At 40.6% G+C, this 23,918-nt stretch overlaps 3 protein-coding genes across 3 annotated transcripts; 1 reads left to right on the forward strand and 2 right to left on the reverse strand.

The window, feature by feature from the left end:
* Positions 1-451: 451 nt before the first annotated feature.
* ciarta (circadian associated repressor of transcription a) lies at positions 452-7,077 on the reverse strand. The gene is made up of 6 exons (XM_065470650.1): positions 6,640-7,077; positions 4,578-4,925; positions 4,373-4,448; positions 4,202-4,280; positions 3,799-3,952; positions 452-3,537 (listed from the first exon to the last, which is right to left on the reverse strand). Exons 2-6 carry the CDS (start codon positions 4,923-4,925, stop codon positions 3,169-3,171), a joined length of 1,026 nt encoding a protein of 341 aa, XP_065326722.1. The 5' UTR covers positions 6,640-7,077; the 3' UTR covers positions 452-3,168.
* A 3,348-nt stretch (positions 7,078-10,425) lies between these two features.
* On the reverse strand, positions 10,426-12,920 carry mrps21 (mitochondrial ribosomal protein S21). Its single transcript, XM_065471931.1, has 2 exons — positions 12,793-12,920; positions 10,426-10,827 (listed from the first exon to the last, which is right to left on the reverse strand). Exons 1-2 carry the CDS (start codon positions 12,873-12,875, stop codon positions 10,647-10,649), a joined length of 264 nt encoding a protein of 87 aa, XP_065328003.1. The 5' UTR covers positions 12,876-12,920; the 3' UTR covers positions 10,426-10,646.
* A 3,493-nt stretch (positions 12,921-16,413) lies between these two features.
* Positions 16,414-21,974, forward strand: crabp2b (cellular retinoic acid binding protein 2, b). Its single transcript, XM_065471936.1, has 4 exons — positions 16,414-16,647; positions 19,281-19,459; positions 19,771-19,887; positions 21,690-21,974. The coding sequence occupies exons 1-4, from the start codon at positions 16,566-16,568 to the stop codon at positions 21,738-21,740; spliced, it is 429 nt and encodes a 142-aa protein (XP_065328008.1). The 5' UTR covers positions 16,414-16,565; the 3' UTR covers positions 21,741-21,974.
* Positions 21,975-23,918: the final 1,944 nt, after the last annotated feature.

Raw genomic sequence — 23,918 nt, forward strand, 5'->3', positions numbered from 1 at the left:
TGCTCGGTTATGGCGCCATCCAGTGTCACGGAAGGTGACTTTTCTCTTCTTCTTTGTTTTTTGTTAGCGACACCAGCTGCGCGTTATTGGTAGAGCAAGTGCACTGTTTACTGTTTGTTGTGGCAGAGGAGTTTTAATTCTGTTTTAATATTTAAAAACTACTAAAGTGCTGTGCAAAAGTCTTGAGTCACCTCTCATTTCTACATGTTTTGCTTCCAAGGAACCAGACTTTCTTGTTATTTTGGTAGTCTTGAGCAATAGTTCTTCAGGCTTTCCGAAGGTCTTTCAAAGTTGCTTGTTTTTTCACTTATTTTCAGTTGAGTCCTTGCAGCTAACCATTTACAGATGAATATTTTCTTTTGTTAAGCCAACACTGACCTATGAATCATTGGAGTTAAAACGTGGCCCTACACATAACATACAATTTAAAACAACCTGCCAACAAAAACACACAATTTATTTCCACTTTGTTAGTTGAGTCAGTAAAAAATGCCAAAAATTAATACTTATACACCAATGAGGTGATTTCCAAATTAGCCATCAAAACTTTGAATTTCTCAGGATGTTGTGCAGTGTGTCCTCAAAAAATGTTGAGAAATCTACAGCAGATGGTTAGTTCATACCAGTGTGAAGCCAAATGTTGTGTTTGTACCATTTAAAGAATGCAGAGTAAATAAGTTCATAGTGTACGAGGTGTTCTGGTCAGAAAAAAATACTTTGCTGTGAAGAGAAATTTTACTTTTTTACCAAGCTCACAATTGGGCCTGCTGCTGGATCAGGTGACCCTGAACCAAGAATAATACAAGAATAAAAACGACTTTATATAACCCACACATAGAAAATGCCACTTTTGTGCTTTGTGTTTTCTCCTCTCTCTCTTCCCTGTGTCTTTCTGGTGGTATCTCCTGCTTTGGAGCAGCATGTTCCTGACCTGCAGTTACTGGTCCCACCTTGTTATTTGCTGTGTTACTCGTGGCCTATCTGCACCCTTGTTTTTTCCTTTTCAATGCAGCCTGAATGTGCCATGACCGGTTACCCTAACCCCAATGATGTAGTGTGTTCACCTTCCAATAATATGCTCTAAATTGATGCTATACAAGTAAAACTGTACTTATCTAACCCATGGAATAATAAAGGAGCCTTGTAAAAATATTTACGGGGTAGATTTAGTGGCTGGAAAGCAGAAAACTTAAACATCAATGCAGAAAAAATGTCCCATGTTTTGCTGATTCATGTCATTCTGTACTTATCAAGAAATCACCAGCAATAATTTCATTATAAGAAATAAATTTTCTAAAACAAGTGAAAATTAAAGACATCAAACTGTAAAATTTGATTTTTTTTTCTTAACTCCTTTATCACAAATAAAAAGTGTAACCCAGCACAACAAAAAGTGTACTCCAGGATGCTACATCTTAACAGACTAACACAACACACCGCTGCACTATTGTTCTCCGCCTTGTGCTTCCAATTTCTGCTTTAAATAAGAAAATTCATACACACGTAAGGACAAAGCCTGAGAAACATTCGCTTTTCAGTGGCATATGTGGCAAAATGATGTTACCATCGTTGGTTAAAACAGTACACTTTTCGTATGACTTTTTCTTGTATGATTTAATGTCAGGCAAGCTTTATGTGATAAAATAAGGCTCACTGGTTAAAAAAAAACCAACCCAAAACAAAAAGAACCCACCGGAGATGAAATGTCATTCAACATGAATGATACCTGATTATAAAATATGGTGGTACAAAAAAAAAATATTAAGGTATTTAATAGAAATGGAATGGAAAGTGTTTTGTTTATCGTATTCCCTCTGATATTTCTTAATAATGACTCAATAGTAAAGCACTTCCAGGGTTACAAATCCATTTAAAACAGGGCACAAAGGGATGTTTTTTGCCCTCGTGATGACACAATGCATTTGGAGCTTTTTTGTATGAATAATAAGCTAGATTTGCTCTACTGCAATCAAATGACACGTCCTCCTCCCCCACCCTTTCCCCTACAAAAACCTGTAAAGCGCTCATCCCAGGCGTAACACACACCAAGTCTGCTGAATGGAATTAAGGTTTTCAAGTACTGCTTTCATAAATAATATCACAAACCCTTTAGTGTGTAACATTTCCTCATTGTCATCCAAAAGTGCAGCTGCATCAATTCAAAGTCACACAGGATTAAATATTATATTATTCCTGTTTAATCACCTAATAAGGAAAAAGTGACCCCTGCCCAAGGTCAAGTGTAATAAAATATTTCAAGTCCACCTATCTACAGCTAGCTCACAGAATAAAAACCAACTGAAAGACCGAGCTTCTTTGGTTTCTAACTCGGCTCAGTAATTACTAGTCAGTCATGTTCTGTGTGGGACTACATCTGTTCTTAATAAGTGCAGATAAAAAAACAAAGAGCGTACGTTAAGTGCTGTGACACTAGAGTAAGCTGCTTGTGATATGATAATGCATCATGGTTTAATTTGGCACATTTTGGCAGCGGCTACATGCCTTTATTCTACTGTATGCTACAATCAGACAGCTGGAAAAAATACTTTTTAAACTTTCCTAAATAAAATTTCGAGTCATCTGAGTTCAATAATGAGGTATATTTGTAATCAATTTGCGAGTTGCTTCACGATAAATTAAGCCGCTAATTAATTTGTCCTATTTTCTCTGGGAAAATAGTGCAAATGCAAAAAAAATGTAAGCAGCCGTGGAACCAATCGTCGCTTCATAAAGTATTTTATATTCAACTGACTCGTTTTTTTCCTGCTACAAACACGTTTTTCATCAATGGCATGAAATCCTGTACTGCTACTGCTTAGAGCTGCGTTCGATGATATGAAAATGTACAAAGCACAGCACAGACTGTTTTAACACATGTAAAAGTATTTCCAACTTTTTTTAACTTAAAGGTCAATGTATATAAAAATTCATTCAGACAAACACTTTGAAATAACTCTGGTGTCATTAAAAACCCAACACTGGATAGTTAGGGGTTAATGACCATCTCTGTACAGTTCTCCTCCTCCTCCTGGTTTAATGTTCCTTATAAGCATCACAGACTGGCTCCACGCCCAACTTTATTCTTATGTAATCGAGTCCGCCCTCTGCTTTCAGTCTCGCTGGCATGCTGAGGCACCTCCATGTGATAGCGAGGTCAGCTAAGGCCAGCTAAGGTGAGTCACTTGTAGTAATGATGTTGCTTGAAGACACCGAGCTGTCTTGTGTAGCTGGGCTGCCACATGAGGAGGAGGGCGGAGAACTCTCAGGGTGCTTCCGATTGTCATGTGCTCTCCTGCTACATAAATATGACGGCTTGCTTAAAGTGCCAGTCCTGCGTGTAAACTCGTGTTCAGAGCTACAGCTGTACCCAGCTGCTTCGTCTGCTTCTTCCTCTGGAGTTTTCTGTTCTGTACGGGATCCGCGCCAACACGTGGAAATGGTGTCTAGTGAAGAGGCAGCATGGCAGCTCCCGTGTTTTCCGTGCTTGGCTGGGACTTTGCCTGCCTGGGTAGAGTCTGGCCAGCTCAGTTTTCTCTTCTGCAATGGGAGAGCAGAACCAAAAATAACAACAAATCAAGGCCATCTTGGAAGAGAATTAAGATCTTTGAGCTAAAAAAGGACAATAAAGCAGATGAGGTTGACCTTGGAGAGACAGAATACTCTACTAAATACTAAGATGCTTTCTAATCATTTTTAAATGTACATTAATTTGCTTTTTTTCTCCTTCAGTCCTTAAAGTAATACTATTACATTAAACAACACTATCACAGATATGGTGACATCCAGTAGGAAGCTCACCTTTACTGGGATGTGGAGCTGATTTTGGCTCCAGTGTGCTGCGACTCTGGGTGTGGTGGTCTTGTTTGGTGTGTTTGTGGATGTAAACGCCTCCCGAGGGAACCACATTTTGAGCAGCATCTCTATCTGCAGCAGATTCTGAAGATATTTCTCACTGCAGAAACAAAAGAACTGTACAATTACCCTGTGGGGTAATAGTGACAATGATAACACTGTTCATGCTGTTAACACTGCTATTAATATTAGGTTTTCTTTTTAATAAAGTTATTGTGAAAGGTATTTTAAGTCTTTATTAAACAGGACAATGTGGAGAGAGGGTAGGAGCAGTAAGGACTATAACCTTTGACATTTGGATCAGCTGCTCAACCAGGTGAGCATTAGGTATCATTTTTGGTGGACTTACCCCATTTCAGGTTTCTGTAGGATTCCAAGAATCCTCTGCAACCTGTCCATAGCAACACTCTGCTGGAAACTGGTTAAGCCTATCAAAAACACAAGCAGGTACCTGGATATAACTACCAGATTGGATGCACTAAATAATGAAGATCATTTAGGATACTGGTCAGACACATACCTCGGTCAAATCGGCCAGTCTTTAAACCATGAAGCAGCTCGAGGAGAGGATGGATAAACCTGTGCAAATCTGCACACTGTAATATTAAAGGCAATAATAAAGACTGTTAATATAACTAAAATCTGCTATTTACTAAAAGTTAACACAGCTAAAAACTTCTGTTAACTAAACTAAGACCTAAAGATTCCAAAAGAAAAGTGCTCACCTTCTGAGCGAAAGCGATGTCCCCTGGTGTCACTGATGACGATAATGTGTGGTCTTCAGGAGAAGGGGCAGAGCCTGGAGGTTTAGTCTTGTCAGAGCACTTTTCAGACCGGTCACACTGAGATCTCAAACGCAGCCGATTGGTATGAGGAGGTAAACCAATGTAGCTTCCAGAAAGTGAGATTCCTTCATCGGCGGAAGGCAACTTTCCAATCCCACTGTCCCCCTCTCCCTCTGAGAAGGTTTCAGCCTCATCTTCAGTCTGCTCAGTCTCACTGAGTAGAAAGCTTGGAGTGGAGGGTAGCGAGTCATAAGATGGCCATTTGGAGGAATTACTTAATGAATTCATCTGTGGAGACAGGATTGAGGAAATTCTTTTAAATCAAGATTATGAATAAAAGTAAAGTAATCAGTAGCACAGCAAGAAGATCCAGGGTTTGAATCCAGGCTTTTTGCATGTTCTTCCTATGGGTACTCTGGCATCCTCCCACACTCCAAAAACATGAATATTAGTTAACTGGTGATTCAACATTGGCCATAGGAATGAATGTGAGCAAATCTGTGTTAGTCAGTTAGATAGACTGATAACACGTCCAGGGTGTATCCCACCTAGGGCCCTGAGACAGCTGGGATAAATAGAAGAAAAAGGATGACTGGAGAGTAAAGCAATCTTCTTCTGGGAAATCTGCTCAACTTCCTAAGAAGTTATATCATAAAAAGCTGTACAAACAGTACAATACGTTATCAGTAACCTACTCACTTTTTTTGTGAAATCTTTTGTGGTCCAAACCATAGCATTTATAACACATTTACATACTCATTTTTTACAGTGTGATGATGCTAGGATCATTTACACAGGAGGTTACATTACCTTAAACAAATGATCAGTTTTGATGCTTCTGGGGATACATCTCTGAATTTTATGTCTCTTAGTTAGCCTTAACATACCTGCCCTTCAGCATACAGTTAAGAGTCAGGCAAAGAGTCTTTTTATTGTTACTTAATAGAAAACTTTGCATTTGACTGCTATTCAAACAATATTTTATCACAGTCTTAATGTTTTTACTTTGGCCAAAGACCTGGATTTGTTTGGTGGGCACCAAAATGTTTTAAATACACATAAAATAGAAGATCACTTGTAACATTAACATGAAAAAAATACAAGGCGCCTTAGTTATAATAGCTGCGTATTTGATTGAGTAATACAGTCATTAAATGAAAATACTATCCATATGTTACTATAAAACACTTATCAGCCCTCATGTGACTGCAATGCTGCAGCACGATGATTTCATCACTTTTATGCAATATCTATTAGAAGTGCACTTGTTGCCAAGAACAGTGAGTTACGTGTTCGCAAATTCTCAGCAACCGCAATAAAATCCAGATGAGGACAGAGCCAATAACGATCAACTCTGATAGATTATGACCCTGGAAGAACACGAAGGCCCTTCAACCGACGCAATCTCAGCTATTCACTTTAAAAAACGCGCAGTTCAATCGCACGAGCCCCCTTAAATTTTCGCAAAGGCCTGTTACATAAAGTTTGTTATAGCACGTGTTGCTGTGTGCAAATGTTAGTTACCTTGAGCTTAGTTTGTTTATATCTGCACTAGATTTTTTTAATCACTGCCTCTTAAGGCTGGAGATTACGTATTTAATTTTAATGGTTAAAACTGGAGACATATGGGAATGATTTATGTAAGGACACAAATATGTGTACGTCTGCTGCTGATAAGCTGGTAAAACGCAATAATCATCTTATATACCAGTTATAACATGTTTGAGATAACTGGGAATAGTCTAGAAAACCGTATCTTACAAACTGAGTGATTGTTAGCTGAAAATGTTTTTAAGAAAAAGCATAATGCCGTTTTCATGTTGTAATTAATACCCGTGGTCAAACAGCTAACTGGAAATTTACTATGTAAAGGTGTAAATGTAGAAAGTTACTGTTTAGTCTATCTCAGGTAAAAATAAAACGCAGGCTTTATATAATAAGAGAGGAGCCACCTTTCCTTAAAAAATACAATAAAGTGTAGGAAAAGGACGGAGCTTCTTACCTTTTGGACGGAGGAGAGTTGGACTCTTAAAAAACGGTTAGCTATTTGAACTAGTTTAAAAAAAATAAATCAAAGCTCACAGAGGGGACTTCCACAAAAACTAACGGCTCTACTTGTGAGCACAGCTGTAACTCCTCTTAGCCAGTCCCTCCTCGTTTCTGCTACCTCCGCTCGTGGCGTTTCACTTACTTTGGGAGCTCTCCGACCCGCACGCGAAGTACCCACCGAGCGCAACGGCCGCTACACGTGCTGGAGCGTGTACGGAGTCGCGATTGGCTGAGTCCAGAGCTGCTCTTTTCCTCATTGGCCGAGAGGCTTGGCCAATCGGCGGGACGCACAACATCGGTTGGTTGGTATAAGCGTTTGGATCCCTCCGATCCTTCAACGGCCGCACGTGTGGTAGGTGTGGATGCAGAGCGAGAGGAACAGCACGAGGCAACTGGCATCTGAAATGTTGATATGCAGATTGAGTCACATTATAGAGCCAACGCGTAATAACAGACCACGCTGCTGGTGCCCCCCTCCCCGCGCGCACACACACATACACACACACCTCTACACTGTGGAGTCTTCTCCTTTTTCAGTGGGGGCTGCACTCTCCCGCCCCCCACCCACTCTCTCCACATTCTTCCAAATCCGTCTGTTACTTAACTGAAGCTCTCCAATAGGCTTGCATGTGATGGACCAAGACACCCACGTCACTTGATTAACATCATTAACCAGAGAGAGAGATAGAGACATGCACAGTTCACAGCAGGGTCTTTCCGAAGAAGATGAATATTATTTAAAGGGATTTTGTGTCAGTCTTGCGTTGATAACTTGCTTTCTGGGGTCACCTGCCAAGATAACACCTGAACATCTTCCATGCATACATTTAGCTTGACAACAACAAACCAAACCACTGATTGGGAGATTTAGATCTAAATAGGCATGCAATAAAAGTCTATTGAAGCAACAACATAATTTTGGCTTCAGATTACAGTACAATCTAATATAACCTTTATTAAAATAAACTCTAGAAACAATAATTTTATTTATTATTAAGTTAATGTCAACAAGCTGGACAAGATAAGAAGATGTGGCAACATAGGCCTATTAAAGCCACAGAGGGAGAGAGAGAGAGAGCCCATTGGAAGGCAGGCTTACATAATTATGTAATAAGATATATGCTTGAGGAGTGAATCACTTGTGTCACATGCAAAAAGAGGGCTGTTAACCTGCAAGTGTAGGTGGGTTTAGTTGATTAAAATAGCTTTTCCAGCCAAAAAACAAATGTTTATGATGATTTCGGTACAACACAGGGAACAGGTGAATAACATTAGAGGTGTGGCTTAGTGAAAAAAAGAGAGTGACATAGAAAGCATGGCACAAGTCAGATTCAGCACTGCCACAACTCTGGGTGTGGTGGAGGGAATCGGATCGAGTTCGAAATCTTTTATTATACCGTTCAAACAAAAGTGATGCATTGCCATTGTGAACAGAATGCCTAAATTACGTAATTTAAGCTGGACCAATGAGAGCCCAGAGTTCCCAGGCAGTGCGTGCAGGTTCTTTATACAAATCAGCAGATCAGTAATGCTCTTTTTATGGCACATTGTCGGTATTGCTCTTGTCACACTGGCTTGATTCATGTTCCTAAAGTTTGCACAGGTACACTTAGTTCCAGACTTTTTGATTGCGACACAGGTACTGTAACCATGCAAACAGCACCAGCCATCAACTGATAAAGAAACCGTGCAAACAGTGGAGCCTACTGCCAGCAGCTGTCTATGCAGACAACTGAAGGCAATTATAATTGAATCAAGGATGCAGATGTTCAACATATGCATGAATGTTCTAATAGCTTTGGCCAGGCATATTTTCTTTAAAGCTTATGTATATGGGGCTATAAAAGTATTTGACATGAGCTGCACTACAGTGAGACTTCTTAAGTGTCATTGTTGGCTGCTGGTTCAAATTAGAAGTCATGGGTGGCAACGTATATTATTCTAAGTGTTGACATGCCCTCTGTGTAGTCGATACTTCTGAGTGGAAAGGAAGCTGGCAGTGTGTTTATGTTGGGTGCAAGCCAACAAAAGTGTTTGCGCCTGTCTCTGTGATATTACTTTACCAAGTCTGCTGGATGCACAGTCTACATCATAAAAAAAAGCCACAGATTAAACCTTAAAATAAAAACTGAACTATGGACCAATCACCTGTTACTTAATACTGCCTGTACCCCATCTGATCCACCTCAAATGTTGTTGGAAGAGATTTTCTCTTATTTTGATTGAGCCTTGTTATCTATTACCAATGTTCCCCAAGCAGTGACTGCTGCCTGTGCCTAGTTAAACGTGCCCAAATACACACAGGCGGGTTTGTTTGGCAATCTTTGTAATAACCAAACATGATACCTCCCAAACCCTTAGCCTAACCCAGGGATTCCCGAGAGGTGTGGCGAGGCCTACTGGTTTAACTTGGAGCAGGTCCAGGTATTCCTTGGGATCTTGTAAACATCCTGTGAAAGAAAACCCCTGATCCAATATTTGACCTATGACCCAGTCCTGCAGTTGTCGACTGGTGGGAGTTTTGAAGCAGCAGAGGCGGTTAATAAAGGTGGTAACATATCAATATAACCACCTTTGCAGATGGCTCCATTCAGTGTGGAGCAGCAGGCCTACTCTGACCTTACAGTGCAATCAAAAGAACCAAGGTTAGATATGATTCTTCCTTTTATCATTCCTGGGACAAATAACGTCAGTTATTCACTAACGTCGTTTTCAAAGGAGTGTACTTGTGACCAAATACCCCGGTTTACTCCAAATCTCCCCTGACAATAACATCAGCCCGGGAACTTCATGGCAGGTTTTCATGACTAAACAGCTCCTGTAGGGTGGCCCAAGTAGTATATATGTTTGTAGCTATGCAGACACTCACTATTTTAATTTGGCTATGTTTTAGACATTACTCTGCCAGCATGGAGTTAAAACTCGCAGCATTGTTTAACAAAATCACCAGCAACAAACTGTAGCTGTGGATAATCCACAGGACAGTTCCGTGGGAACAAAAAGTAGTTCCAGTTAACCCTCCACAACACTTACATTTTTTTCTGCTTTTGAAGGAAATTTGTAAATACTGCGAGGATTAGAACCAAAACGCTTTTCACTACTGTTAGATCCACTAGTCATACAAATTAGCGTATCCTTTAAAAGCAGTTATGTTGTGAGGATAGTCAACCTTTTACAGTGTGAAATATACTGCAGGTCATCTGTCAGAGCTCTCCCCTCAGTCCTTACAATGCCACCCACTGCCTGAAGACAGAGGACAGGATATCAACATGACCTGGTAACCTCTGAGACAAGTAAGCGTGGTGAAAATGTTTAACTTTCCCTGTGTGAGTGAGGAGAGAGCAAGTGAACACATCAAAGCCCCCTGCTGGAAACCGCCGAGACAGACGTGCGGCCGACGCACCTCGCTTAAGCAGCATTGCAGGAGGTGGCCGACATTGTCGGTGGACATTAACGCCACACTGTGCAGTAGTGACCTTGAATTAATTTACAGCACGATGCTGCTGAGCCAAGACCTCATTCACACACACACACACACACACACACACACACACACACACACACACACACACACACACACACAAAAACGCAAAACATCGGCAGCATTGTTTCCTTCAGAAAATGAGGACGCGTTAAACTACTTCCAGTGCCATATATGGGCAAAAACATCACCCAATACACACACAGCAGAGTTTACGGAATACACCAGTTCGTTATTCAAATAAAAGATCAACTGTGATAAGTCCTAAGTGTCTAATTTATTAGAAATGTTCAAAATGGAGACAATTAAATCACATCTTTTGTGTTTACAATGTGACAACATAAACACCACTTTTGTCTGCGTTTGCCTGGTCCTTTTGGCTCAGGCAGCAGCATTATGTTGGTCTTGTTTGCTTCTTTCAGCTTTGCTTCCCCAGTCTTATCCAGTCCATCATTCTTTTTCCAACACGAGCCATCTCCCTAGCAGCCGAGCCAGGGATCTTCTCTGTTTGTCCTGGAGATAAAGGCAATTTTTCTGGCCATCTCCGTGTGGTATATACGCCTGCAGTTCTCAAAGTTCTTCCGCTGTCGTTCTCGGCAGGGCTTCTCGTAGTATCGTTTGCGCTTCACTGTGTCAACAATGCCATCCTGAGTCAGAAGCCTGGAGTAAACAGAAAAAACGTGTGAATAGATTAGACTTAGTAAACAGAAAGAGCAGTAAAAGTGACACAAATGTAGTCCCAAGTGCATCGGTTCCTATTAGATGTCAGCCTCTGTTTATAAGTGCTTAATATGCTAAAACCATTACATTTTTATTTATCTTTTTTTTTTTTTTTTAGACTAATCGGTAACTCACCCAGACAAAATGTCAAAATGTCAAAATGTCAAAATGTAAGAAGTACAACAGAGAACATTACGTTTTCAGAGTCTGAGGGCATGCAAACACAGTCACCTTCTAATGAGACTGAAGTACGGATTCATGGGTAAACTGTAACCAGAACTGCACCTAACCACAGCACGAATCGTAACTGGCTCCTAGCCATAGGATAAACTGTAACTGGGACGTAATGCCAAGATAAACTGTAACTTGTTCCTGACCACAGGACAACATATACCCTTTAAATATGTATTTAAAATAGTCCAAATAACAGAGAGGACTAAAAATAAATTGATCTTGAAATGTTAGTCCTTCAAAAAATTGTACGTGCTCTGCTTTTGGATCCAAATAAACATTTAAAAATGAATCATCTTAATCCATAAAATCTATGCAAAAATAATGTGCAAAAGTCTTGGGCCACCCCTCATTTCTTTATATATTTTGCTAGTAAAATGGAGAATAGTTGCAGTGATTTACTGACCATTTCTCAGCTAAAAGGGCAGAAGCATCTCTCAAGTTCTGTGTCAGGTCTTTGCTGGATTTTTTTTTTCAATTTTTGAAGGACGTGACAGATATTCAGATATTGTCCATTTGCTGTAGATAGGTTTATAGGCCTGCAACCTCTCCACTTTTTAAAGAGGACACTGCACACCATGTTGAGATATGCCAATTTTCTGGCTAATTGTGCTTTGTGACTCACCTTATTGGAGAAAAAAGACATTTTTGTGTGTTTTCTTTGCCATTTTCCATAAAAGATAAAAGTTACTTTTCAGTTGCCCACTTGTCAAATTTTAGATTATTAACATGAAACTGAAGATAAATAATTTAAATATCTATCTACCTGTATATTAGGTACCACCTGTCTCAACATTAAAATGAAGAAAAAGAAATCATTAGTTTAATAAAAAAAATAAAATAAAAAATAAACATTATACAGAATTGATCAAGGTGCATAGTGACTACTTTGGGTTTACTTAAAGTACTTTGATTATTTTTGTACTTTTACTCCTAGAACTTTACATGTAGTGTTTTAATTTGGAAAAGCGCATTTTACAGAGAAGTATTGCTACTTTTAAGTTACTTTCAGATCTAAAACCTTCTTCTACTACCATGCAGTACAGTCTTTTAGCAGTTCACTATACAGACTCTTGTGCACTGTAATACCATCTGTATAGGGGCAAAGGACTCTGCACACAGGCTGGAAGATCATGGCTAATGTCTTTTAAAATCAGTCCTTAACACTGTATTTATTCTTTATATGATTTTCTCAGGGGTCACACAGCTAATTCATGGTCCCGTCCAACTCCCCACCCCCCACCGAGAAAAAAACCTAGAATTCTCCCTGCTTTTACTTTGGAATCCAAATTCAACAACTAAACAACAGAGCTAAATAAAATTGTCGAAATGTGTGAAATTACTGTTTTTTCTAGCACAATTTTAAGTCGATTTTTTTAAGTTATGCTCTTTAAAAACCGCGAATGATGCTAGTATGCTTAAAATAAGCAGACTTTAATCAATTTCAACTTTAAACGCGTAGTGAATTCCGCTTCTTGATTACATGTATATCTTAAAAATTAAAAAACAAAAAAGCCTCAGAAAAAGCGTATTATGTAAACTGTGTTTGTGCCCACTGCGCAGGCGCAGCTCTGTGACATTGAGAAACAAGCTAGCCTGGGCCGTTAGCGCGTCTCTGGTCGGATAACAAACACATCTGACAAACAACATTAAATTCAAAAACCTCGCAGTGACCTGTTTAAAGTCTTGTACGCGGCATCCACATCCCCGTTTTGGACCATCACCGTCCGGGAAATGAAGCGAAGGTGTCTCGCCATGATGAGACCGGTGCTTGCTCAACTCTCATTCGGCTGTAAACGCCTAACGACAAAAGGTTCCGGACACAAGAAGCGCCGCATAGACGCAAACACTAGGCGGCGTTTGACTCAACCGTTTTAGTAAATGGCATCTGTCCCGTGGTAAAGGCTTTTCTGCCTTGTTTTTTTCCCCCTCCCAGATATTTTATACTAAAATTACATTTTCAGTTATGTTCAAGACTCTACTTTACTTTAAAAAGACACGTATGCTTCATAATCCCTTTTGTCATTTTGAAATATTTCTTAAAGGTGAAAACTTGAAGTGAAAATGTATTTATGGTCATCTGCCTCTGTCTATCTTCACATCCTCCTTCACTATATCCCCGAATCTCCTTTGTGGGCTTCCTCTTTCCCCCCTGCCTGGCAGCTCCATCTTCAGCAACCTTTGCAAACATATCTGCTATCCCTCCTGTGCACGTCCAAACCATCTCAGCCTTACCTCTCTAACTTTGTCTCCAAATCACTTGACCTGAGCTGTGCTTCTGATGCACTTATTCTTGTGTATCCTGGTCTGTCTCAATAAAAACTTCAACATCTCCAGCTCTGCCTCCTACAGGTGAAAACAACAGCCCTTTAGTTTTATCTACGGTATTTAATCTTTTATCCAATGAACCTCTGATTCCATGCTGTAGTTAATATTTGTTATTTTGTTATTTTGATGAGTAATGATGCAGGAAAATGCTCTGTTCTACTTATGTTGGCCCTCACGTCAGCTTTTGAGACTGTTGACCACCACATCCTCCTTGAAAGGCTAAAACACTGGGTGTATCTGGAACTGCCTTAGAGTGGTTCTCCTCATATCTACATCACCGATCCTTTTCTGTGGTGGTCTCCGATTTTAGGTCCTTTTTTATACTGTCTGTTTATACCTTTTTATGACTTGTTATCTTATGTGCTGCACTTTGTGACTCTGTCTAGAAAGGTGCTATATAAAAATATATTATTATTATTATTATTATTGACAGAGTATATATGCATTGATGGATGCTGATTAGGTATAGAAACCATGCACACAGTCATGTGTGCAGGGGTTCACAGCCCTGGACAGCCCAGGGGTTCACAGCCTCCACCCAGGAACTACGCAGCCAGACACACACACACACACACACACACACACACACACACACACACACACACACACACACACACACACACAAATAAAATAATCTGAATTAATCAGAGAGAGAAAATCAAACAAACAAACATGTCTCTTTTGAGCAGGGAACCAAACTGCTGCCATTAGAGGCTGAATAAAGGGAGATAGCTTTCAGGGGAATCACAGCTTCATGGAGTTACATCTGTTGTCATAGCAGCAGTGAGAGCAGTGTCTGGTGTTATTCTTTCATCAGGGCCATTCTACTCTTTTTCTCCTCATCCCCTGTGCGCTGCTGTTGTCCTCTGTCCGAGGTCAGCTAGCGGCGAATGCTGCTGTGTATAAGGTGGGTCTAATTAATCTGCCTTTTCTCCGCATAACATTGCAGATGAGGTCAAGTTTCATGTTTCTGTAACTCTATGGGCTACTGTATCTGCATGGTGCCACGGGGAGGAATGCTTAGACAGCCTGCACAGATAACATCATGACTCCTTTTGTTGGGTGAATGCAGTGCATCGTGTTTCCAGAGGCATCCTGTCTCATCCAGCGCTGCTGAAACCTTCTTGGCACTGAGTCTCTCTCTCTCTCTCTCTCTCTCTCTCTCTCTCTCTCTCTCTCTCTCTCTCTCTCTCTCTCTCTCTCTCGCTCTGTGTGTGTGTGTGTGTGTGTGTGAGAGAGAGAGAGAGAGAAACATAAAATGGAAGTTTGCATCTTCAAACTCTGCCAGTAAGTTTCATCCACATTCGAGTGTTATGATCACACACATCCCACAGATGATACTTGAGTGAATATTCCAATTGTTGATGTATTTATCAGTTTCTGCTGATTTCTGCTGATTGCTGTCATTGCATTGCCCAACCTGCAATCACATTAATTTAGCCTGTTTTTAAATTATTATTATTTTGTCTGTTTTCCCATGCACTCTCTTCTTCACCTCACTTGTACACTGTGTTTGGTTATCTCTGCTCTTTGCATCTTTATTGTTACGTCTGTCTACTCTCACTACAGATCACAATGTTGTCTGTGAACATTATAGTATATGGAGACTCCTTCCTGGCCTCATCTGTCTGCCTGTCCATCACCACCACAAACAAAAAGTGGCTCAGAGCCAGTCCCTGATGTAATCCCACCCCCACCTTGAAACCAACTGTCACTCACGCTGCACACCTCCTCACTGTCTCACTGTCCTCATACATGTCCTGCACCACCCTCACATATTTCTCTGCCACTCCTCACTTCCTCATCAGCACCACAGTTCCCCTCTTGGCACCCTATCATATGCTTCCTTTAGATCCACAAAGACACAGTGCAGCTTCTTCTGACCTCCTCTCAATATATTTAATGCACAACAAACCAAATGTCTCTAAATGTGAATGACCTTGTTTTATTGTGTTCTTGTATAAAGCAACTATAATTGTGGTTTGCATGCAAAGGAAAGGAGCATTTGACCTGTGATTCACTGAGCAGATAGTAACCAGCCCCTGTCCAGTTCAGATAAAGACCGAGTGAGATGATAATATAAGTTTTATCAGGTATATTAAATATAAGCTTTTTCATTCACATAAATAAACCAGTTATCAGTGAAACATGAGTCTTATTGGCCACAAAAACAGTCCAGGGCATGTTTCAGCATCTCCTTTCCTCCCTTGTTGGTTGATTCTGTTCATTCTTTTGCTTTGCTTTGATAGTTAGTTCTTTAGGTTTTGTCTGCGTTGATCACACCCACCCCGGGTCACCCTCTCTGTTGATGTAGTCCTGCACTGCTCTTGTGCTGAAAGAAAGGGAAACACATTTTTTAATGGGCTATCAAGCCTTGTTTTTGCTGGTCCGATGCACTTGAGTTTAAACTGGGCTCTATGTGGACACTGGATTAAAATGAGTTTGACACTCATGCTCTAAAGTTTTAATTGCAGGGTGGCAATGCCGATGGCATGTTCCTGGATGGATGCCTCCAGCTGGCTGTCTTATCTTTTCCTTTTTCATTAGCAGCCTTTCCAACCCAGCTTTGGAGCTAAACACATTAACCTGATATCTGATTTCACATTCCAGCCCTTTAAAACCAAACACCCTTGCTTCTTAAATAGTCCGAGACTTAATAAGTTTCAGTCACTTCGATCCTCATTCCATGTTTTTTTATTATCAGGAGCTCTTGTCAAATATCTGGGAGTAACATGGTGCCATCTTAAAAACAATTAACGCTTCTATTTAATATCCGAGCTGGCAGCCCATCAACATCAAAGGACTTACTGGAAGTGAATTCTCCAGCTCTTATCCAAATCTTTCACCATGCTGACAGAGGTGGAGGGTAGACTTGGAATCAGGGAGCAAGGGGGGAAAGTCCCTCCCTGCCACTGGCTTCTGCATTGGCTGGACCGGCATCAGATCCAGGCGAGCAGTCAGCCAATGAATGGAGGCGCAGATGCAGGCAGAGGAGACGACTTTACCAACCGGTGAACGCGGGAGGACAGACATATAGAGAAACAGCGACTGCGACCAGAATAGGTTTATAATCCGCTGATAATCCAATAATATTAATTTTTGCAAGTGCTTGCACAGAAATGGAGAATAAAGTCACCGATTTCTCTGGAAAATGGAAAATGAAGTCTTCCGAAAACTTCGAGGAACTTTTGAGAGCGCTTGGTGAGTGAATGGCTTTTTGTTAATTATTATATTTGGACTTTCGCATCAATTAGCTCATTTAATTTGCTTTCTTAAAAAATGCAGAATAACTGTATTCATGTATTACAAAAGAGGAGCATCTTATTTTTAAGTATAAAAAATAATTTACACGCGGAACGTTAAACATGCATGTTTTGCACTGATTTTAATCATGAACTGTAAAACAAAAAGGAAGGAGGTGGGATGCATCTCGATAAAAAAAAAGTCCTTTCAGTCATTTTGGCATCATCTGTTGGGCTCAGAAATCAGCTGGAGAGCCGAAGCGGTCTGAAGTGGCTCTGCATGTGGCTAAACTGGCTTGCTCCTGTATAGTGGCTAATGTGGTCCTGGGAATATTGGTTCTGTTAAGCCACACAGGCTTTCTACTGAAAACAGGAGTGAGAGGTCAGGCGAGTGCCATCCGGTGCCATCCCTTAAAAATGTGAAGCCAAATATCCTATGGAGGACGATGAGACTAGGCTCATCTGTGGCAAGCTCCTGCTCATGCGGTTGTAATTAGAGCCACTGTAAACGGAACTAAGCCTCGACATGGGCTCCAGCAGACTGCCAGGTCTGAGACTGACTTTCCTACAATGCCTGGGGCCTCTCTGGCTTAATCTAGGGCTGTGTGTGTGTGTGTGTGTGTGTGTGTGTGTGTGTGTGTGTGTGTGTGTGTGTGTGTGTGTGTGTGTGTGAGAGAGAGAGAGAGAGAGAGAGACTCTGAGCGTCTGCTGCTTCTGTTATGCATGAGCAAATCTGGTCTGAATCAGATTTTTTGGGGTGTTTTTTTAATCACTGAAGCCAGTCCAACTCACACGGCAAAAGGTTACATTCACAATAATTTACATCTCTACTCACAACACTTCCATGGTGCTATTCATTCAACCTTTTCTTTTCTTGCTGTATTTCTACAGAACAAAAGTCACAAAGTGCTTTATAGTAATATAGAAAATGATACAAAAGAATAGATGGGACTACTAGAGGAGTTTAAACTGATGCAAGTAAATAAAAATGAGGTTGCACAGGTGGGTCTTCTTGAAGGTATCAACAGTGTCTGCAGATCCAGTTTAAGGACTAAAAGACCCCCCCAAAACCCCAAAGCACGATTTTCTTTGCTCTTCATCCTGGACCAGGTACCATCAGGAAGATTTTCTGGTTGAAAAAGCTCCCTAATATAGAGATACGTCTGATCACAGTGATCACCAAAATCTTAAACTGAACCCAGTGTAAAGAAATCAGAAGTGGTGTCATATGGGACCTGGTGAGAAACCTTCCAGCTTTAGCAGATGTGTTCAGGCGAAGGAATAACACATTACCACAATGAAATAAGAAGCCTGTATAAATATTTCTATTTCAGATTGAGAGACAATATTCACTTGAATAACTCTGTTAATATTTGGGTGGCTGTAGCTCAGGAGGTGGAGCAGGTCATCTACTGACTGAAAGGTTAGTGGTCTGATCCGTGCTTCAGTCTCCAAAGTATCCTGGAGCAAAATACCGAACCCCAAATTGCTCTTCAATGGCTTCATCAGAGTATGAATGCATGTGAAAGATGGAAAAAAGTGAATGGTTGAATAAAAAGCTCTATAATAAATATAAAGTGCTTTGAATGGTCAGGTAAAAAAAAGAACTGTATAAGGACCAGCCCATTTACCATTGCTCTTTGAGAAGTACATCAAAGAACTGCAAAAAGAAACATTCACACCTTCCCCAAAAATGACTACAGAGACTCAAAAATGACAACAAAAAGAGAGATGCAAAACTGCAAGACACATTAAGATGGATTCATTTTCTACAGTTTTTCCAGTTGTCTATGCACACAATACGTCATACCTTATCTGATTCTTATCTTCAGTGATCACTATTAGAAATATTTTTCTAGAAAACCAGACTCTTATCTCAAATCTCAAAAAAAGCTGAGGATTACAAACCGATTTCTTTGAAAAGTGGCTCAGGCTGTGAGGATTAACAAACTTCAGGTTGTTTTTCATTTGACAGGCTAATGAATTACTTTTATTTTTGCAGTGAACTGTGCCTTTAACAACAGAAATAAGTGGTTTCATACCAGTGGTTCTGTATGTTGTGCCTTGTTAAGAGGAAATCACATGTGCTCTTCATTAGCAGGAACCATTTTCTGAAGCTTGCCATATGTCTGTGAGATTAATGCTCTTGGTTTTTTGCTTCATTCACTATAGCCTGCATGTATAGACTTGAAAGAAATGAATCACAATGAACATTTCGCTGCTTTATTTTTTCAGACTTGGGTTACTGTGTGGCAATGCAACAACGCAGACGGCTTTGAAAATGTTTAGGCTTCCAGAAATGATTTCGTGCATAACCTTTGTTATGGAGGAATCAGACTGGAAAGACAGACAATATTTCATTTTGTTGAAGGGTATGCAATAAAACTTCCCAGCACTGTGTCCTATAAAGACATTGTAAAATTAGCAGAATGTGGGGAAATCAGAGTAAAACATGCATGCCCTTCAGATAAAGTTTGCCTGTTTAAGCTGAAAACCACTGGCACGCACAGCTATGATTGTACTCATTCCCCTCTGTAGAGACCAGCACTGCACAGCTCTGGTTTCACATTTGGTCTGTGTGTCTGTGGTCAGGTGTCAACGTGTTCTTGAGGAAGATTGCAGTGGCAGCGGCCTCCAGCCCGGCAGTGGAAATCACCCAGCAGGAAGAGACTCTGTCCATCAAGACATCCACCAGCGTCCGCACCACCAATGTCTCCTTCACCGTGGGTCAGTCTTTCAGCGAGACCACGGTGGATGGACGTCCCTGCACGGTACATGTCTCTTTACTTCAAATTAACCAAAAACACAAAAACTGTGTAATGTTAGTACATGCATACCAGGATTTGGCCAAAGACAGCATAACTAGCCCCAGCTCTGTGCAAAAGAAACATATGGAAATAATTTCAGTGCAACTCGAAGAGATCTGTTCTTCATCTTCATACTGAGTGGGTGATGAAGGACAAGCCGTGAAAACATTCTGACGTGCAGCAACCAGCACACTGAGCTCCAGTTATGACCAAACCTGAACTTTGCTATAACTTCATTCAGGCATTGATACTTTTTCTCATGTGAATCCCTGCAGAGTTTTCCTAAGTGGGAAACAGACAGAAAGATCAGCTGCGAACAGACTTTACAGAAAGGCGATGGGCCGAAGACGGCGTGGACCCGAGAGCTGACCAATGATGGAGAGCTCATGCTGGTACGTGCAATTGGAGTTAAAAAATAAGTACAAAATGAACAGTGCTATCAATTAGAGTCTCAGTGTAGATATTTTATAACCCCCAAGTAAGATTTGAATGCATTTTCAGCTTCCAGGAAGTAATACATTCATAAAACCCATGTTTTATTCACAAGAGGACAAAGAACACATGTCAGATCTCTGAACGGAGAAAAATATTGGCTCATTTTGAATTTCATAACAAAAACATTGTCTTGCTGAAACATGCAAGGCCTTCCCTGGAAATGCTGGATGGGAGCATATGTTACTGTAAAACCTGAATGAGCCTTTCAGCACTGATGATGCCTTTTCAGATGTGCAAGCTGCCAATTTCACAACCCGCTGATGTGCCTCCATGTCATCTGTGATGCAGAATTTTGAATTGAGTGCTGATAACAAACCAGAAAAGTCCCTCTCCTCTTTAGTCTGCAGGATGTTGAGTCCATGTTTTCCAAAAAAGAATTTCAAATTTCGGTTCGACTTACTAAGGAAAGGTCTTCCGCTTTGCCTGAGTCCAGTTTAAATGAAAAGATGTCTGTGTTTGTGCATTAGAGGGCTTTAATTGGCATTTGTGGATGGTACAGTGAACTGTGTTCACAGACAGTTATTTCTGGAAGTGTTCCTGAGCCCATGCAGTGATTTTTATAATAGAATCATGTCTGTTTCTAATGTGATGCTCCCTGATTGCCTGAAGACCACAGGCCATGTGATTTCTCCAGATTGTCAGAATCTTTTAATAATACAAACTACAATGATGAAATATTCAAAGTTTATTATTATATTATTCTGAAATTGTTCCACAATTTTGTAGACTCTAGTGTACCTCTGCTGAAATGTTTTCCATTTCAGAGTGGTGTTGACCAGTCACAGTTAGAGCAGGCTGTGCTTGAATGGAGGTGAAAACTACAGGTGAAATACATTTAAAGTAGGGAATCTGCCCCAGTGTGGAGTACACAAGGGCTATGTCAAAAGGATTATATCATAATTTGTAAAAAAAAAACAAACAAAAAAAAAAAAAACATTAAGAAATCTGATGTCCCCTGATGTTTGTTTCACCCCCAATCCTAACCACCCCCTAAGACTGGTTCTGCTGGAGGTTTCTTCCTGTTAAAAAGGAGTTTTTCCTGCCCACTATCGTCAAGTGCTTGGTCATACCTGATCGTTGGAGTTTTGTGATTTGGTGCTGTATAAATTGAATTCAATTGAAGCTTGCCTTTGTGTGCTCAGTTTTATGTTTTAAACATTTTTATGCATTATGATGTTGGTTTAGCATCACAGTTGAATATATGGGGAAAGTTCAGCCTCTTCAGAGATGTAATCATGAGACTGTCAGCTGCTGTCCTAACAAAGATCTCACTTTCTTATCGGCTTTTCAAAGTTGATCCACACTTTTTAAGAATGACCAGTGTACAGAACTGGAAGTATTGATGGTTCCAGATTTTGCATTAAAGCAGACTAATGGGATATTGCTGCATGAGAAAAACATTATATTTTACTTAAAACAACAGCAATCAAAATTCTGGAGGAAAGTCACCCATATTTTAGTGGGATTCATCTTCTAAGCACCATGAATCTAACTTTTTTTTTCTTCAGTCATGTAACTACCTTTAAAAATCGCTGGTTTTTCCTTTGGGTAAAGGAAATTTTGACAAAATAAGCTGACTTTAAGGACATCCTGCTGCAGGACACCTGTTCTCAATCTTTTTCTTGCTGACTAAATGGTTGTTAAACAGCTTTAAAAAAGAAAAAACATGAACTGTGTCTGTGTTGCTGTTTTCTTTCAGACAATGACTGCCGGAGATGTTGTCTGCACCAGAGTTTATGAGAGAGAATGAAGATTTTTTTTTCCCCCAGGACTGTCATACAATACTTCTGTTTTGTGCCTCACGCATGGTTTACATTTACTCGCCTTGTTTTTCTTCTTCTTCTTCCTCTCAGAGAGTCGGTGTTGGTCAGGTCAAACAGTGCTCAAAATGCTTCAGCTGGTATTGTTTTTATAACAGTAAAACTTATTCATTATGTATCATACTACATTCCTTTTTTAAAAAAACAAATAAAGCTTTATAGCTGTGTCTAATTTTTTTTTTAAAGATGTTAATAAACAGTTTTATATAAATCTGATTTCTTTTCAAGCTCTCATTCTTTATGTTGTCCCCTCCCGGCACCTCCTATTCCCGTCTGCATATCACTTTACATTACTGTCTGCCATTTGTACACCCTTTCCCCCAAAAGCTGTTTCCATTTGCAAACCCTTGTCCTCTGTGTGCTCTCTTTCATCACTACAATATGCATTTGATTAGTTTGAAAACTCCCAAAGACAATTCATATTTCATAAACTCTGCTTTGAGAGACACTTGGCAAAGACCAGGGGGAAACAGGGAGTGGAGAGGAAAATGAAATGAGTGAGGGGAAAGGGAGAGGGTGGCCATGAGAACATTAGTTAGCATCAGGAGAGTTCATACACTCTATGCTCTGCTTTCCAGCTGTGCCTACATGGAGAGCATGCTCATTAAAAACTCCCTGGCTTTCTTCTCTCTGGTTCTGTGCCCAGTTACAAAGTGTTGACCGACTTCCTGTTATGTTGTGCTGGGACACTTCCAGCTATTTCCTCTCTAAAATATCATTTGTCACCATATTGGGGTGCAAACAAAACGAGAGCCAGTAGTTAACAAGAAAGTCTACCCTTTGCTCACCTAAAACTCAGCAGCGTGTTTTAGTCTGAGCCTCACCTTGCTGTGAAAAATGGACCTGCGGGGTCTCAGGCACTTCCTGAGAAGAGAACAGCTATGGTTCACAGGCAGTGATGGTTTTTCCAGGTTTGCAAACAGTGTGCAGACAAGAACCCCTCTGAAGTGCTTCCCAGTTTATATACACATTGCTGAGCAAGCAGTGGGTGGACTTGGCCTCCTTTAGGATGACTGTCATTAATAACCTCAGTGGGAACGTGTGTGTATTTGGAGGAGAAAGTATCAAACCTTTTACTCAAGTACAGCCATGCACCTTACATTTTATCTCTACTGGGACTACCCTTGTCTCTTTTCTGAACTGAGGGGTTTCTGTCATATTTAAAGTCTGCTTTGAAAACAAAATGACTGAGTGTGCATAAGAAGTTAGTGAGGGCCTGTACAGCTTCCTAAACTTGAAAGTCGCCATTAAGGGTACAGGGGAGGTTGTTAAAATGTCTTTATGGGGGAAAGAGGTAAAAGTATAGAAGTATGACGAGCAAAATGTACTTAAAGTATAAATGTACTTAACCTGTAAATTATCATTTATCATTATCAAACCTTAGGGTAGGGATGGGTACCGGTGTCGGTTCTGACATAAACGGTAGTAACCAGACCGAAAAGCAGCGCACATTTCGGTGCTTTGTTTCGGTGCTTTGTTTCGGTGCTTTTTTTTCCTGAGCCAATTCTAGCCAATCATTTTACGTTTCCGAGGATAGTAGGCGGGTCCAGGTACGTACGTTCTTTTAGAGCAGAGCTACAGATTAAAAATGCCCAAGGCGAAGCGGTCAAGAGTCTGGCTGTACTTCACAGCAAAAGATGCAAACTCAGCAGCCTGCAACAAGTGCTTTAAGGTGGTACTGTGATACTGTCAAAGGAGGTAACACCTCGAATCCGATGAAACACCTGGCGACGCATAGCGGGGTTTTTTTTTAAAGCCGAGAAATGCGCCGTGTTTGATAGCTTGCTGTGAGACCTCACGCCGTGCACATCTACTGCGGGTGTGGTGCCTGTTATCGGACCTGGAGTTAGCAACATCCCCCAAGAACCCGAAGAGTAGAGTCCTGGCCCCTAGCCCTGCCAGTGTAGCAGAAATGATGAGGATGATGATGGCAGCAGCAGCAGCCGTTCTTCTCTGTGTGAGTAGCTTAATGTTGTTCGTGTGTAATTTACGTTGAGTAGGCTAACCACGTTATTACATTAATGCATGTAAGGTGAACTAGCAAACACCGTCGTAGTTACATGCAGCTGTCTTCTTGTTTGATGGCAGATACTCCCTTCACCCGGGCC

The sequence above is a fragment of the Pelmatolapia mariae genome, linkage group LG22, assembly GCF_036321145.2.
Source record: "Pelmatolapia mariae isolate MD_Pm_ZW linkage group LG22, Pm_UMD_F_2, whole genome shotgun sequence".
In the NCBI taxonomy this organism is placed as follows: Eukaryota; Metazoa; Chordata; class Actinopteri; order Cichliformes; family Cichlidae; genus Pelmatolapia; species Pelmatolapia mariae.